The 17531-nt window shown below is 38.1% G+C and overlaps 3 protein-coding genes across 7 annotated transcripts in view; 1 reads left to right on the plus strand and 2 right to left on the minus strand.

Moving 5' to 3' along the window:
- Positions 1-602: 602 nt before the first annotated feature.
- On the minus strand, positions 603-7739 carry pstpip1a (proline-serine-threonine phosphatase interacting protein 1a). Of its 2 annotated transcripts, none has more exons than XM_034084468.2 (15): positions 7649-7739; positions 6342-6442; positions 6169-6243; positions 6001-6035; positions 5794-5900; positions 5603-5665; positions 5167-5271; positions 4175-4220; positions 3845-3924; positions 3208-3306; positions 3006-3102; positions 2723-2807; positions 2571-2635; positions 1739-1833; positions 603-1647 (listed from the first exon to the last, which is right to left on the minus strand). In XM_034084468.2, the coding sequence occupies exons 1-15, from the start codon at positions 7676-7678 to the stop codon at positions 1516-1518; spliced, it is 1215 nt and encodes a 404-aa protein (XP_033940359.1). In that variant the 5' UTR covers positions 7679-7739; the 3' UTR covers positions 603-1515. The 2 variants fall into 2 exon arrangements, with proteins under 2 accessions (XP_033940359.1, XP_033940358.1); XM_034084467.2 differs by having other exon boundaries at positions 626-1647; positions 1739-1836.
- On the minus strand, positions 7277-10510 carry rcn2 (reticulocalbin 2). Its single transcript, XM_034084469.1, has 8 exons — positions 10434-10510; positions 9785-9922; positions 9574-9676; positions 9285-9481; positions 9079-9192; positions 8872-8965; positions 8643-8782; positions 7277-8489 (listed from the first exon to the last, which is right to left on the minus strand). The coding sequence occupies exons 2-8, from the start codon at positions 9920-9922 to the stop codon at positions 8346-8348; spliced, it is 930 nt and encodes a 309-aa protein (XP_033940360.1). The 5' UTR covers positions 10434-10510; the 3' UTR covers positions 7277-8345.
- Positions 10511-12732: 2222 nt separating this feature from the next.
- scaper (S-phase cyclin A-associated protein in the ER) overlaps positions 12733-17531 on the plus strand; it is a 65645-nt gene continuing 60846 nt past the window's right edge. The window contains exons 1-2 of one of the 4 annotated variants that reach the window (XM_034084462.2): positions 12733-13052; positions 17056-17173. In XM_034084462.2, coding sequence (XP_033940353.1) covers positions 12885-13052; positions 17056-17173 — 286 coding nt within the window. In that variant the 5' untranslated portion in view covers positions 12733-12884. Of the gene's footprint in view, positions 13053-13598; positions 14095-17055; positions 17174-17531 lie in introns of those variants that run through there. The other 3 variants (XM_034084464.2, XM_071203507.1, XM_034084465.2) reach the window with 3 other exon arrangements.

Consider the following 17531-nt stretch of genomic DNA (forward strand, 5'->3'; position numbering starts at 1 on the left):
ACATACATTAAAATATTTACAAAGGTCTGAAATTGCTACACCAAATAGTTTAATTATTTCTGTCAAGACAAAGCTCACATTCACTGGCTGCTGTCATTGGAAGAACTCAACTCTGTCCCAGAGAAGAGAGGTCAAAGTTCAGGGGTTTCTCATGAAGAGGTTCCCTTATTTATTGAGGTTTTGGTCAGAGTTAAATCTTTTATGTTTTGTAACTATATGTCTTCAAAAATGAGGTTCTAGGTTACAAGGGGCTCAAAATATAACGCAGGCATATTATACTGTATATAAGCTTAAATCACTAAATGAAGTTATCTCCTTTCGGAACATCTGGTTACCACCAAAAAACCATTGTTGACCTTCATATTGATTGTTTTATTGATAGGCACTGTTTGCAATGTATCAGCCTTACGAGAGTAACCAGATACGTTTAAAACCAAATGGAGCTGATAACTCAGTCACCTGATCTAACAATAGTGCCTGGTTACATTCAGCTGTTTTATATGGATGGTTTTGGTCTAATGCTTTTCTAATCCAAATTAAACTTATCTTAAAAAATAAAGCAATAATGCAAAATAGTTCTTATTCAGCTCAGGCTAAAATCAATGTTAACCATGTGTACAAAAATAAATGTGTCTTTCATATTGAATAAATACAAAGGAAATCCCATTTTCAAACAATTATTTTCTTTAACATTTAGAATAGAAAAAATAACTACACACAGGAAATCTATACATGCCAACAAGAGAAATCTAACATTCTGCTTAATATTTAGGACTGACGAGAATACCACAGTATATCAAACAATTTCAGTGACCTTGTGCAATAGATCACTTCATCTCCAGCTGTCCTTGGTATGACGGGCTCTCAACAGACCAGCAGTAAGGGCAAAGTAATATGAATATGTGCCATAGCAATAAATAATTCATCTTTCAACACTGTCTCATGCTACTTTGTGACATTTCCTTTCTGTAAGATTGTTATGCGACAGCTCAAATGACCTAAAGGCATAGGGTTCATGAGAAAAACAAAACTAGCACTGTCGAAACTGGCAAGTAAAAATAAAAAAAATATTTTGCCAGGTGAACATTTTTTTTTTCTTAAACTTACTTTTTTTAATACTGATTCTGACCACAATAGGCTGAAGTGCACCACTCATAATTCAAAGCATATGATTTGAGAAGATTAAAGTACATGTCCAGCCAAGAAACACATGATGGTACTTAACTTGCTAAAACACAATTATTCAACATGTATTTTGACTCTACAAAAACGAATTATGCTGACATCTGTTTCTCAGAATAACTTTTTTTCAACATAGAAAGATTACCCTTCCAATGAAAAATATTTCCTAGTTCTTAAGTCATAAACACAGGGGAGAAAGGTTTTTGAGATAAAACTTAGCAAATGAATCGTCATTTGCTAAGTTTTATCTCAAAAACCTTGACAAGGCCTTTACAATATATAACATGAGGACATTTAAAAGTCTAAAAATCCTCTATGAAGCTTCAGGTTAACTTATTCTTTAGCAAGATACGTGCCTGGGACCAATCCAGTAACTCCATTCCTTTTCACTGTCCACCAGCCATCTCCACCTTGATCCATGACCACCACCACGTCGCCGACAGACACAGAGAGCTCATCGTCCCCCTGAACAAACATACACACATTCAATCATAAAGATATCCCTTAAATTAAACAAGAATCATTACATTTGAATGTGTCTCATGTAGAAGCTGACCTGCGCCTCATAGTCGTACACGACCTTGAACCCCTCACTGCTCGGCTGGGGCACCTGACTTCCAGGAATGGAGGCGTATACTCCATCAGATGTTTCTGCTGAGGAGTTTAACAAGATTTAAGACCTAATCAGCACCGGTTTACTTACTGTGAATAGCAACTTTATACTCAAACCAGTGAATAAACTGATAATATGAAGTTAAATCAGACCATTGGCAAGCCGAACATATTGCTTATTGTTGGTGGTGGGGCAAAGCTGTGGTTCCCAATCTCTTTATGTTCCAATGTACCCCCAAAGCCTTAAACTCAAGTACCCTTTTCTAGCCTTTAATGACCTTGCTCCTCCCTACATCAGTTATGTTCTTTCTTTTTCTTTTCTTTCAGCCAGATCACTGCACTTCTTTAAAATGCTCCTTATGAGTCCCTGAAATTTGTCCTGGTGAGAGTGCCTTGTGTTTTTATGCACACAAACTAAGATTTACTGCCTCTAGAATGTAGTATAGAAAGCTCTCTCTGTATCATTTTCAATTGGAAATTAAATACATTTTTTATCTAGATTTGAATTTGAAATAGCCGTGATTTTAAAGATGTAATCGTTGTTTTTAATGTTATTTTATTATTGTGTGATAAAAACAATAGTGTTTTCGTGTTCTATGGAAAGCTCTTTGGCGTGCATATGGACCCTGGTTGTGAGTCACTGGTGTGAAGAAATTAACGTATAACCAAATCATGAAACTTATAAATGTTCCACACCCTGTGTTGCCATGATCTTGCGCCTTACACAATCTGTCATTTTGAAATGTCAGTGTTATTGGAATGACTTTATACTTTACCAGTAGGTTCATTGATGCTCAGTTTGGAGCCACTGGAATAGTTTGACTGCAGAAGATTTGAAAACCTACAAAAGTAAGAAATATAGACAAATTATTAAGAAACAACCATCTTCATTATCTATCATCAATATTCATTTGGAGTTATTTCTGACCTTTTTATCACTCCTACGAATCCAGCAGTGCCGTTACTGTCTCCTGTATCTTCCCTCTTGTAGTAATTTTGGTATTCAATAGGTGCTGTGAAAGAAAAATTAAAATTCTGTCAATTCCTAAAATACTAATGCTTCAGCGGCATTGCCCTTTTACACACAGTCCATCACCTGTTTCCAAACGTTTGAACATTCTGTTGTACGTTTAAGCAGCAACTGAGAGATAATATTAAAATGTCCAACATGGAATATATTCAAATCCAAAGCTGCCAGGGCGTGATCCTACCTGAGGCGGTCGAGCCAGTGCGCTTCATCTCCACAAAGCCGCTGTTGTCTGCTATGATGTCACAATTTTCCAGTGATGTCCTCACATTATCGTAGCACTGAAAGAGCAGTTTGTCTAGAGTTAATTTAAATACACAGTACAGAATATTGGAAGTTTACTGAAAGTCTATCCTATTTAGACGTGCGGGAACAGCTGCACACACCTCATCATCTTTCACACACTGCATTGATAACTGGTTACAGTGCACCCACAGAGCGTTCCTCAGTACACTGATGCGGTCTTCTTCCTGCTGCTGAAACACCTGCAAAAGAGTGCCATTGGGAACATAATAAATCATCTATAAAGAATTGCAGCACAGTACATTTACAACACACTGCTGTATGAATATATTGATGCAACTGGTAACTTCCTGTACAACAAAAGCCTCCAGCAACCTTAGCCACTGTGTGATCTGTCAACTTAAAGGTTCCTGGCTTTCATTTAAATGCGTTTGAATGCTTCATACTGTAGTTGAAAGGTATTAGTTTATGTATTGTTTTAAATGTATTTCCTTTTGTTTACTGATTTAACGTGTGCATGCGCCTCCTACAATTGACCTATTTGAATGATTAAAGAAGCTCTGTTGATGTTATCACACGTAGGAAGACTTCCCCGGGAAACAATTTTGTAGAATGGTGACTCACTTTCTTGTTTGCTTATAGGAAGTACTCCTGCACATCCTCATTGACAAAACAAGCCTGGGGTATTGCCAATCTTTGTATGAGTCCGTACATTTTGAAATGCACCAAGCTTTATACATAACGTGATGGGGGAAATTCAGATTGTGGTGCTGTACTAACCTCACATGTGTTGATGTGTGTTGTATCCCACTCCAGTCGAATCTTGTCAAGCTGTTCAATGTTTGACATGTACTGTTTCTCTTAAGACAAGAACATATTTAATTGTTAAAAATACAAGAAGAAAAAAAAGGATCTCTCCAAAGATATATAGATCATACTTTAATCAACTCTCAGGTTTAGTTTATAAAGTGCACCCAAGTGTATCTTTGGAATCCTAAAATAAACGGGAAGTTAATGCAACCACACATTTTATAAATATGTTTCTGGTATATCATAGCGGTTTCCTTGGGCAGCATCTCAACATATCAACGTTTTGACATGTCAACTTACCAGCTTCTTCTGCAGCTTCCCTGCACTGTTTAGACTTGTTGTTCATCTGAAAAATAAAGCGAATACAAAATGACGCATTGTCTTTATATGTGTAAACATGTAGTTTTCCCTATAAAAGGGAACATAGTTAATTGCATCAGGGCTTTGATAGACACTCACAGCTTATAAATTACTATATTTACTAATGGAGTCATAGGCAAAAATAATTTTCCAATCTATCATCGTTTAAAATAACTGTAGATAACAGCAGCTGGAGAAAATATGTATCTGGTTTCCAACAACAGCAAGTCATTTTGGATATTCATCCTTTTTTTATTGTAGAAAATAAAATACATTTACATTCAATGTTGCCATTTCTTAATATTCTTTGTAAATGAGATGCTGCGTAAACTCTCATGGGACACTGACGATGAAAAGAAAAAGCATACACATACTGTTGTGTTATATATACAATATGATTACTACATTTTCTTATTTCTATTTCCCTGAACATTAAATAATCGATAGACTTGAATAGTTACATTTGTTGAGTAGTTCAAATTGAAGAGCCTGCTCTTGTGTGAAAAAGGCAAACACTGAGAGGTTCCTTTTGTTACTTTAGTCAGATGTTTGACTTTCAATGAAGAATAATGTATTAATGAAGGTAGTCTGTTTAGAGTACCACTGTGTTCACTTTAATTCTTAGTTTAAGAAGTGTATTTGTGTATTACTAGACAACTCACTCAAGTATTAAACATCGTGTCAAGTAGTTGTAATTTTTAATTCATCTAGACGGCTTTAATCTGAGAAATTCTACATTTTGTGGAAAAACAGTCAGATTATAATTCAAAGCAGAGCAGTATTACATATCTTAAAACATGTCTAGGATCAATAAAGATATACTGGTGTGATATATTTTTAAAGAGAGGCAACAGCACCAATGCTTTCATAAAGTCTATATTTTCATGACTTAAGTAAAAATCAGTGCACTGGAGGTTTTATGACAGATTTACCTTCTCGATCTGTTTGGGAGTGGCTGTGGGAGTGTTGCCCAACTTCTCAGCTGTAAGCTGTGCCTCATCTGCTTCCTTGCATCGCTGCTCATAGGACTTTTTAGACTAGGGGAAACAGAACAGAAACCATAAAAACATTAACACTTGGTTCTTTGAAGCATTGACAGGAAAAGGAGGGGCTAAGTACAGTCAAGAAAATAAGTGCAAAGACTTCACTTCTTTCTTTTGAGTAGGGAGAAGTGTAAGCTCATGTGCTTATCACACCAATGTGTTATGACTGGCTTCTAGCTATTATCTTGCAAAACCATAATCTTCTAAAACAGTACGGAGGTCTTTTTAGAATACTTTGTACATATAGTACAGTATCATCTTAAATCTCTGCAGAACTGTAGCCACACGTCATACAGATCATCACGATAATATAAATTGACCGTACATCTATTGCTTTCTTGTAGATGGAGACTTTTGTCTTCTGGTCCTTCTCCATGATGACTTCATACTAAAAATTGAAAAACATAATGTTACTACCAATACAGCATTATCACCATCAGAAACCACACTGAAATAAGTAACTGTTTTTAGACTTCCTCTGCATGCAAAAGAGAAAAAAAGGCTTCATGTGGGTACCTTTTTCCGGTGTTCTTTCTGTCTTTCTTTGAACTGCTCCATTCTCTTCACCTCGTCCTTTAGTAAACCAGAAAGCTGAATGTGCAAGTTTCCTACATTTTCCATTTCTGAAAAAAACACGGAAGATAAAAGTTGAAACACAGACATATACTGTATACAGTAAGGCGGAAATAAAAAAATAAAAAAGGAAATCTATTTTGTGCTTACGTGTTTTCATTTCATCAAAAGATTTTCTCAAAGTGCTGTGAAAACAAAAAGAGGCAGAATAAAAGTGAATGCATTTTTTCATGAAATATTTTCTGCACTGTGTAGTTACGAAATGTAGACTTAGACATACTGATGAATATAGCAGTGCTTAAATGCACACACACCTACCAGATCTCGTATAAACCCCCAGCTTTGCGTGCAATTGTGCATAGTTCCTTGCCATATTTGTCCTCTGCTGATGCCCTACATGGAAAAAACCATATTAGAGCTGAACCACATTTTAGTGATGTCTACATTTTAATGATTCATCAAGTACAATACATCAGAAATGCAAAACACACCTCATTTTTAAGAGCTCCTCCATGTCTTTGCATGTCCGTCGACCATCATTTAGTCTCTGACTTATCGTCTCATACCCAATATTACTGATGAAGTCCACTCCCTGGAACCATAGAAACCATAATGCTCTTTCAGTGATACAGGAACATGGGGAAAATCACACATCATGTAAGATTTGGGAATAAAGGTTAAAATTATGTTAATAAAAACATGTTTTGTGTAAGATGTAAGTTTCTTCATTGCTCATTAAAAGAATGAAATCATCAAGTCTAGGCAATACTTGATGATTAAAAGCTTCTCAACCGCAAGTTTGACTATAATGATGTTTGAGATGTTCAACTTTTAGGTATTGTGGTGGTATACCAAAACAAAATTGAATAGTAACACACTGTTGCTGGGGTTTGAATGAAGAGCCTCACAGAAGGAGAAGTAACCAAAACGACTCCAGTATTCATCTACAATGCTGAACAAATGTGAAAGTTCTTATTGACATTTATATTGTGGTGGGGTCACATTGGATATGAGACTACTGATAGCAGCATAGGAATAAAAAAAAGAAAAGGGAAGCACAAACTTTACAATGTAAACTGAATACTTGTGTTCCCGACAGGCCAGTACAGTACCTGATGCTCTGCATATTGATATGGTTGGAAATGAATATACTGTGTAAGTTACATGGACGCTTTGAATTCTGGTCTGTTGCATTGTTGCACTCTGTGCGGTTCTGAAAAGGCAGTCAGAGGCTAATAAGGAAGAATAAGAGTAACAGGAAACCTTCAATAATTATACAGCAGGCAGGGTTACCACCATAACACTATTTTAAAAGGTTGTTCTGAGAAAGAGCTGTTTGGTTTGTGGGACACACCTGGTTTCTAAATACACACTGTATAACCCAGAGGTAAAAATAATTGTTTGGCTTATCAAGAATCCACATATAAAGAAATAATAATACATGTTTTAATCAAGTAACAAATCAGTTGCAGTTCAGTTAGTTTCAACATTTTAAAAGTAAAGTAAGCAAAGTAGGTTATAAGTCACAAGACAGGACAGAGCGCGAACCAACTGTAGTCAACGATTGGCCTCAGATATGGTATAAGATTACAAGTGTATTGATCCTTAAACACTCTCTAGACTAAATGAAAAACCTTAACAGGGTAGAAGTGGAAAATTACACAATATAACCTTGAAACTCCAGTGAACAAATCAAATACAACAACCCTAACTTCACAGCTTAGAAAGACTCATGGTCAACTTGAGCACTGAAGAGAAACATAAAGAAGTATGGAATAGTATCATCACACTGACTCACCCAGAAGGCATCTTTAAATTGTACTGTCATCTTGGCTTTGGTCAAAAAAAGTCCTGGTTGGAGAATCCACTTAACTCACTTTATAAAGCTTGGCAGTGTAACAGGCTGTTGCTCGATGGAAGTGAAACGGACTATGACACATGCAGGAAACCAGCATTCAACAGCAACACTTACTAACTCGCTCATTTGATTCAAATGAGGAAGAGTTGCAACACTGGACTGATACTTGTGTCAGTCCTCTGAAAGGAAATCTAATAATACACAGCCACTATTCAACAAACCAATTGCATTAGTGTAATTGAAACAAACTCAATCGTGATGTCCTTAAAGAGTGGTTACAATCATATTATCAGTTAAACCTCCCTGCTATTCAGGAATATGTGCATTTATATTGGACAAAACAACAGGAATAGCTTACAATATATAATACATTTCAATATAAAGGCAACACATTATATGTTGTGAAGCTTCCGATGTTTAGATGTCCCTGAAACATTCTAGAGATGTGCAACTGGCCTCAGTGATGTATTATACTTGTGTTGCAATGTATGTTTTTCCTGTTATTTTGTCCACCCAACTTAATAGAGCAATGTCGATGGGTAAGATCTACAATTGGGTAAATTCCATGACTAATATCAGTACCGGAAATAAACCACGTAACACCTTCATTTGAAAAAAACAAGAACATTACATTTAGTTATAGTTCATCGTGTGAGACATGCAGCTGTCTGCCATAGTCTGTCACTTCACTGTTCATGAATATTTCTTGATTTTTCAAAACTTCTGGTTCTGAGATCCTCCCATCTCCATCTTGATCCATTTCCTTGATGAGGTGTAGAGCCTGTCGATGGCATGAAAACAAAAATAAACTATATGTAATCCTACCAAGCAGTAGCAACAGGAGCATTATTTGCCCATGTATTTAAATGTTGTTTAAATGTTTAGCAATTATGCACTCAAAATCTGGGAACATATTTAAACAGTTGAGTGTTACCTCTTCTCTTGCTGAGCCGTAGCTGTTAGGCGCAACCCAGCGGAGCTGCTCGTCTCGATTCAACTTGCCATCCTTATCTTGATCATAGAGGTCTTTAAACCGCACTGTTTCTTCTATCTCCCACTGTGAAGGGGAATCCTCTGATGAAAAAAAATGAAGTGTTTATATTGCACTAGGATTATGATTGGGCATAGCAAAGGAAACAACAAATACATCTCTGTAGTCTTACCATCACCTCGAACATCTCCAATAAATTCACTCAGACTGATAAATCCATCTTTATCTGTGTCATATTCACTCAACACATCTTCAATGGCAAAATCCTATTAGGAAATAATATACATTATTAAAGTGTAACAGGAGAAATGAACAGAGCTCTTGTAATAGGTGGGAAAATACATTATCATATCAGGTGATGCAGGTAAACTCATTTTACAGCCATGTGATCCACTTCAGAGGGATGGGTGAAGGCAAGAAACTCTGTCACATTAAGCCCGGGTGTGCCGTCCACATCAGCAAAGTCAAAGCGCCTCTTCTCCTTCGAGTGGAGCTAATGGGGATATGTGCATATGTTTAAGTATTATGGATAAACCTGATTGTGGTTTAATGTGATTATTAACAGGACAATAAAACTACACCTACGTGTCTGAGAGACTCTTGCTCTGGGTCCTGCAGAACATCGCTGTCATCAAAACTGATGAGCTGGCCATGAGCAACAGTGTTGTATTCCTCCCATGTTACAACACCATCTTTGTCAGTGTCAAACTCAGGGAACCGCTCCTTTGCATCTTCTAGAGCATACTTTCTATAGACGTGCTGAATCCATAGCGTTATCTCCTCTGGTGATAAAAACACAACATATTTAACATGACCTTTCACTTCCTCTTCTTATCTTTGTTTGCTTTTCAAAGGTTCAGAGAAATAAACGTACCTGGATTTAGCACATTGTCAGCATTTGTATCAATCCGCTTCACAATTTCCATCATCTTTTTCCTCTGTTCCGCTGGGCTAAGTTTCAGTATCTCCTCAGTGTCCTAGAAGTGTACGAAGTATATTGAGAGGAAAGTGAGCAGTTTCTGAATGAAGATTAGAAAATATCTAAAGATTATTGTAATAAAAATAAGTGGCAAATATTTAGAAACCTCTCCCAGCAGGACGTTCATGTCATGTTCAGGGTTGTGCTGCTGGCCAACATAATGATCTTCGTGGAGATGTTTAAGAGAGCTTTGTCCAAATCCAAACTGAAGTACCAGCAGTCCCAGCAATGCATAGGATGTCATCTATTGAAAGGGTTATCACAATTATAAATATAAAACAAAGGGGTGAATATATTGAAAACACAACAAAGTGCTATTAATTAGATTCCAGGTAGTTTACTTGTTAAAATTATTCATTAACAGGGAAACTAAGAGCTATGCTATGCTTGCTATAGTGCAATTGTGCGACCTTGCGGTCAGCTGGTGAAAGTTCACACAAACAAAGTAAACTTTGTGTGTGAGCCTCTTGTTCAGATGAAACCTGTTTAATCTAGCAGAAACAAGTCCGTATTCAGTGAGGAAATAGGGGGGCAAACCGGCCTTAAGGCTGTTGGAACTACTAGTTATTGTCTACGGTAGCCTAGTTTTAAACATTGTTGTTCATTCTTAATGTGTACGAGAGAGAAGAGATATACAGGGACAACCAGAGACGAAATTAGCTGCGTTAACCAAACATATATAAACAAGGCACACAAGCCAGTTAAATAGTAACTGCGACAGAGCTGAACAATAATGTTGGAGATGTTGTCATTACCGTGAAAAGTCCAAATAGCTATCATCACACCAGTGTCAGACCAGTGTTATTTACAGGAGGATACGGCTACTTCCGGTCACATATTTCAAAATAAAGTTTTATATTCGGCACATGTCTAACTGTTTTGGAAGCAATTCGTGTAAACAAAGATATTAGCTATGAGTGTTGGGTGAGTTTCCCAAAAACAAATATTTACCCGCAAACTGAGACATTTATAAAGTTACTAGATGGATGTGATTTTCCTTAGCATCTTGTTCTCTAGTCTAAAATATGTTTTCAGTCAGTAATCCACCTCCCCAAAAGTGGTATTGGTAATTGATTTAACACAGGTAAAATATATACTTTGCACATTTAGTAATTAGTATACATATATATCTGAGTCTGGTCCACCGTCGACGGGCCTTGTATGAATTGAATTTGAATTTGAATTTGGCCTCACTTTTCTGTGCATACAGATCAGTTCCTGGCCCAGGTCATACGCTATTTTCAAAGTGAATGGAGAAGGTAAAAAGTCTGAAAATGTTAAAAACTCCAGCAACACTTGTACGACAAAGAACAACAAAGGTCATCATGATTTCAGATTACTTGATATAGGCCACAATCCCTTGTTAGCCCTGGAGTTTACTTTAATTACTACAAAAGTTGACTTTTACTTTTGACAGGTGTTGCTGAAGAAGCAAGATAGACATATAGCTCAACTAAGAAAAACAGTCTATTTATATAGGTGAATAAATAGACACCCAAAGAGAACTAGAAAATGCATTTCCTGCAGAAAATGCGTGTGAATGCTGTAAACTGTGAACATTTATTATGGCTGAATTTAGCTGAAAATGCAGAAAAAGCTGAATATGTTATTAGTTGAATGGTAGCTGCTTTTAGCTAAACAAATGCAGCAAAAGCTTAATATTTCAAAGAAAAGGTTTAAAAAAAGGTATAAACAACCACATGTATAGCCTTGATGTCCTGAAATAGCTGAATAATGTAATAGTTGAATGGGTTCTGCAGCTGAAAATAGGCTGAAGGAGTTAAATATCAGATGTAAGTAGTAGTGAATGAATTTGTATTAAGATGAGAAAATAAATTAAAAAGGCTTGGGAAACTTTTGAACTAACTTGATGATCTGTCGCCATGGCAACAGCATTTGATGACATCCCATAATACTCTTAGATGTGTTGATGGCTGCATTGTTACCAAACCTGTGAAGTTTTGGGCCATTTCGAGTATTTTCACTGAAGTTATGAGAAAACCGTGTTTCATGCTGAGCATTGTGTTGCCATGGCAACGGCATTTGAAGAAATCTCAAAACTGTCAGGTAGATGTCTTCACGGCTGGACTGTTTAGCACACATGTGAAGTTTGAGCACTCTTTGAACATTTTCATAGGAGTTATAGTGACATCATATTTTATGGCGAGGGATTTCCATGGAAACGGCATATGGTGAGATCTCAGATTTGGCGTAGAGCTGTTGAGGCATGAACCGGTGATATACAAGTGAAGATTGGGGGACGATTGGAAAGTGTCGATTGGACTTACAGCCTCATCGTGTTTCATGGCGAGTGGTCTGTCGCCATGGCAACGACATTTGATGACACCCCATACTACGCTTAGATGCATTGATGGCTGCATCGTTATCAAACCTGTGAAGTTCTGGGCTGTTTGGAGTATTTTCACTGAAGCTATGAGAAAACCGTGTTTCAAGGCGAACATTGTGTTGCCATGGCAACAACATTTGAAGAAATCTCAAAACTGTCCTGAAGATGTCTTCACAGCTGGACTGTTGAAGTCTGCTGCATGTCAGTTGGAGTGATGACATAATCGTGTTCCATTACACAGGTGTTTATAGTTGAGCTAACGAAAAAGTTGAAGGTTTCCCATCGATTCCTGAACAGGCTGAATAGTTTAATATTTGATTGGTTTCTGTAGCTGAAAATAAGCTGAAGTTATGGAGTGCCAAAGTATTGGCTGAAATAATTTGTTTAAGGGGAAGAATAAAGATTTGAAGTACTATAGTGGAATGCTGTAAACAGCATTCGCACTAAATATAAAAAAACACCATAAATTGCTTAAGATAGGTCAATGTGTTAGGCTTTTATTTTGAAGGCAGCTTTACTTCTCTTCTGGTTTGCTTGACTCACACTGAGGACTCAACCACACGTCCCGCCCGATCGTATGGTTGCTATGGTAGACTGGAAGAAGTTCCGCCCTTGACCTGAACTATACAGTACGTGATTGGCTGGAGTATATGTTGTGACGAAGTTCTTGAGATTTAATTGGATGATCCCATCGTCAGTCAAAAATGTCAACTTAACATACTTCCTGCTTTTATTGTTAGGTTGTCCTCCCACTGTCATGTTTTTAGCTGACATGTTTTTTCCATCAATCTGACAACAAGAAAACCGTGTCCATAGACTTGTTTTTCCCACTACTGAACATTGAACATACCGCGGGTCGATGTCCAAAGACAACCGCCATGACGGACGACGGCGTGGCGCTGGGCAGCACCGTCTCGGCCCGAGAAACAGCCAAGGTGGGGACGGGAGGGAGAGGTCTGGAAGCAACAGCTCCGGGTCCTCGCATGGAGGAGGAAAAAGCAAGAATACATCCATAACCGCCCTTAAGGTACGTTATGACATATGAGCTTGTTGCTAACTGATGAAAAACAGCCAATCATTCCGAGGCAATTCTAGCTAGCTAGAGCTAAAGTGTCTGTATACTTGGGTTCAGCAAGCTGGATGATACAGCAGGAGTAGAGCATGTTATGGTGACCTTACCTGCCGCAGGTGCTGTGTCAGCCCAGGTGATCCTGACATGTTTTAACCATAACTAGTGGCACCCACTCGGGCATTTGAATTGAATTATCATAAAGGGCCTTGTGCGACTGCTGAGAAAAGGCTTACGCATAAGGGGATTGTTGTGCTTATATGATACTGTCACATCATCATCAGTAGCTTCTTTCTTAAGACTGTGTAAAGTTTGTACTATTTACAGGCAGTCAAACCATGTGGGCTTCTGTGTGTTGTCCCTAAGCAGCCTATGAATCATCGGACGCTGAGTCCAATCAGATCCAGAGCATCACCCTGTGTGGCAAATGCACACACTGCCTCTGAGCCTGCAGCTATAGCTCTCATCACTGGCAACTCAGGGTGGGGGGTAGAGCGGCAGGCCTGCTGTGTGCACATGACTGCACAGTGTTGTGGCAGAAGGAGAGTGAGAAAAGGAGAGAGAGAGGGCAGGGAAAGCTGAGGAGAGAATCTGTAAATATAGGAAGCTACATGCAGTGGAGAGCAGAAGAGAGTGGCAGGCAGATAGACAGCAGCAGGCAGAGAGTGAGGCCTAAGAAGTGGCTGCTAACTCAGCAGAGCATTGAGGGCTCAGGCTAGATTACAGACAGTAATGACAGTCAAAGTAAACGACAGGACTGGCAGACTGCTGAGCACTTGTCTGTCTCAATCGCTACTGGGAGAGGAGTTGACACAGCTGGGCAAGTAGCTATAGCAGTGTGGACTACACAGTGGGAATCTATTTTGGTCCTGCCGTCAGATGACAATGTCACTTTGTGGCAGTGCTTGTGAGGGGGAACAGGTTGCCTGACGTGGGCTTCAAAAGTATGTCAGGGGTGGATAAGGACGAGGAACCTGCTTACAGGCTGTACTTCTATTCTGTATGTATCCTCTAATCTTTTGATTGTATCTGTGTCTCTCCTAACAAGCAAGATCTCACCCACTGTCATGCTACTTGCATCTGTTTGTATTCCCTGCCCAAAGCGAAACCTTATACTTGCCCCTTACTCAGCAGTCTAGAAAAAAACACTGTCTCTTATGCATGGGCAAGGATTGCCTTGTTAGAGACTATAACACGTTACGCTCTTCAATGTATCCTATTTGTCTGCAGTAGAGGAGGGAGAGGGCTTGTTTGCAGCCGGTTAAGTGGATCAAGAGAATGTTACTGTATGCCTTTCTTTGCCTCAGCTGCAGCACAAAGTTAGCCATCAGTTGTAAATAAATAGTAATGTATTCCTACAACATTCATAAGTCATCAAATGGCTGCCTAGTTCGTAAATGAAGAGTAAATATTTACAGATTGCAGAATGGTGGCTTGATGCTGACAAACGTCTCTAGTTGTTGCTGATTTGAGCTTTGCCTGTGTTGTTTAAGGTTCTTTTATATCCCTTTTTAGATCTTTTATACTGTGCAGAATAAAGCCCATGCCATTTTACATGTAAATAATTTTGCTCACCAAAAGTAGGTCAGTTGGGTATCTCCCTTAGGGACATCAGACCAATACACGCATACTGTTTCTGCATGTGTAACCCCTAATGAGCCACATTTACATTATTATACTGCCATTCAAGGATAGCCTGCTTTATGTTATGCCTCATAAAACTAGGTCTCATAATTCTCACTTGTTTTGTAAAAGCCTTGAATAAGACATAAACTGTATGATGTAGCCCTCTTTTTTCTATTGCAAGTGTATTACGCAAACGTGATATTTCAGCTTTCTTATCTGAATAGTGTTGCTCGTGAGAGACAGCCAAGAAAAGAGAACGGTTTGTTCCATGACTCATCTGCTATTAAGAGGAGAACTGGCTCTCGATTTTCATGATAGTAACAATGTATTTCAAGTCTGAAACGACATCTTATCATCGTCTGACCAAAAAAGTCAAGTTTTTCTCTGGAATTCTGTCAACATAACATGACATCATTTAATAACCGTGCAGAAGAGGCTTGGAGAGGGCACACATGGAGTGGAAGACCCAGAATGATAAGCCTCGAGGTATTAGCTTCTGTGTTGTTTTGTAACCAGATTGCCAGAAGTCAGGACATTAAGTGATGTAAGATTACAAAGACAAGTTAGACTGTTGGGAACACCGTGTTTGTTTGTCTCTGTCATTGCATTGCGCAATTGAGATGAGATGTTATTGCTCAATGTCTTAAGCAGATTTGGTCTATGCATAAATGCAGGAGCTGTTTGTCCAAACTGCTGTGAGACAGAATGTGAGATGAGGTTGCATCGTGCCATGTTTCATCACAGGACATCTTAATGTTCCATGAGTAAAGGATGTGATGAATGACTCCTCGTAGCATTTGTTTTGGTTCACAGTGTCTGCTTCACCCGAGGTTACAGTCAAGTTCACTGATGCATAGTCAATGTGTAGGTCAATCATGATGCATGCTGGGCACAAAGCGAGTTTAGAGCTCCCTCCTCTAGCTGTTTCTTGTCAAAGTCTGCTGGGAAAGTCCTCCATAAGTAAAGTTAATTTGTGCAGTATTGTGGCGTCCACCCTGGCTCAGAGCCACACACCAGGGATAGGAGGACACATAATTCAAACAGCATATTGCAGAAAACTGTCTTGTGGTACTGAGTGTAGCTACTTCTCAATGACTAGAAGAATCAGGGATTTATATAGTTGGATATTCAATTTGTTAAGAGCAATTAGTGCTTTTGTTGATCACACTTCTATATTAAACATATCCTACAGATGTTTGTGTTACTATGAGCAATATAAAATACTTGCCTTTGGTTGCATTCATGTCTGTTTTAGATTGAATTATGTGTCTAAATACAAACTTTGTAACACACAGTTTGATGTGTCTGAACATTCCTTTTAAAATGTATAATGCGTTGAATATATTCAGAATATTATTGATTTGATTTTCTGTAAATATTTAATACAATATATGAACTGACTATTTGTCGGGCTCTTCACACCATACTGCTCGACACAATGTTTTAGCCAATCTGTACAAAATCGGTGTCCGTGGAGTGTTCAAATGGAGGTAACCATAGCAACACTTTGGCTTCAGGCTGTGTGTGTGTGGTTATCTCTTCAGTGAAACTGTTTTAAAGAATAATGTTGGTGGTGATGTTCTATAATAGTATTGTCATTCTCAACAAATCCTGTGAGGAGACCGAATTAAGCATTTAGTCTAAATCTTATACTTTATAACCCTCCACCCTGTCTGTGGCACTCCTCGCCAAACCCATTAATTAGTTCATTCTATACAAAATCATATATTTAAAAATAATGAATCATTAATACTTTGAAACAATGGGAATTAATTGTCCCCATTAAGCTGGACAATAGCATGTAGCTATAATATGGAATGTGAGTGTATTTAATGGAGCCTATTTTCAGGTGAAAAATGTATGTACTGCTGGTTAATATTTACTGCTAAAAGGCGGTTTATAGGGGATTGTGTCAAAATCCTTCTGTGTCCAGTAAACCGGAATACGCTGCAGCATTTCAGGCTTCAGCTCCATCGACAATACATGTTGATCTTTTCATAGGAATTGCTAAGAAACATATAGAATATGACCATACTTCATTTATCCTTCAAACTCACTTCAAACCCACTTCAAACCAAGAATGCGTTAAAATGAATGTTGCACTAATGTTTTTCGTGCAATAGGCTTTAATCATGTTTCTCAGCTTTGCCTCATGGGATACTACCCTTAGTTGGCTGCTTTTTGTTATAATATTAAATGTCATGTCATGGATTGCACATCTATTCTTTATTCCATCTTTGTCCCATGTGTCATGTTGCACTGTTCTTTACCATATTTCCATGGCTCTTGGATAGAAATAAAAAAAGAATGTTCTGAATCTGTTTCTCTTTTGCAGACATCTTTTCAGCGCTCTAACAGCCATGACAAGGTGAGGAAGATAGTTGCTGAAGAGGGCCGTGCTGCTCGAAACCTCATCGCCTGGAGTGTACCTCTAGAGAACAAAGAGGAGGAAGGTGGGTAGCTGCATGCCAAACAAAACGTTCTGTGCCGGCTAATGTGCTATAATTCTGCTCCGTGGCAGGTTCCACGATATTGCCTTATTAACCTCACACAGCTAAATTGAATATGTGAAATCAGTCGCATTGACCCGAAGACACATTTTGAGTAGCTCTCTAGCTTTCTAATGATATCAGGATTGTTTTTGTACTCCAAATATTAAGCAAAATATGTCACATTATACATTATAGTCATTTTGAGAAAAAGGCCTTCAAAGTTTCCTCTTCTCTGGAATCCATCGATCTGATTGGTTATTAGCAAATGATCAAAATACAACGGAGGGAAAATATTTTCGTTTGGATTACTGGTCTGGGG

This window comes from Pseudochaenichthys georgianus, chromosome 6 (genome assembly GCF_902827115.2).
Source record: "Pseudochaenichthys georgianus chromosome 6, fPseGeo1.2, whole genome shotgun sequence".
In the NCBI taxonomy this organism is placed as follows: domain Eukaryota; kingdom Metazoa; phylum Chordata; class Actinopteri; order Perciformes; family Channichthyidae; genus Pseudochaenichthys; species Pseudochaenichthys georgianus.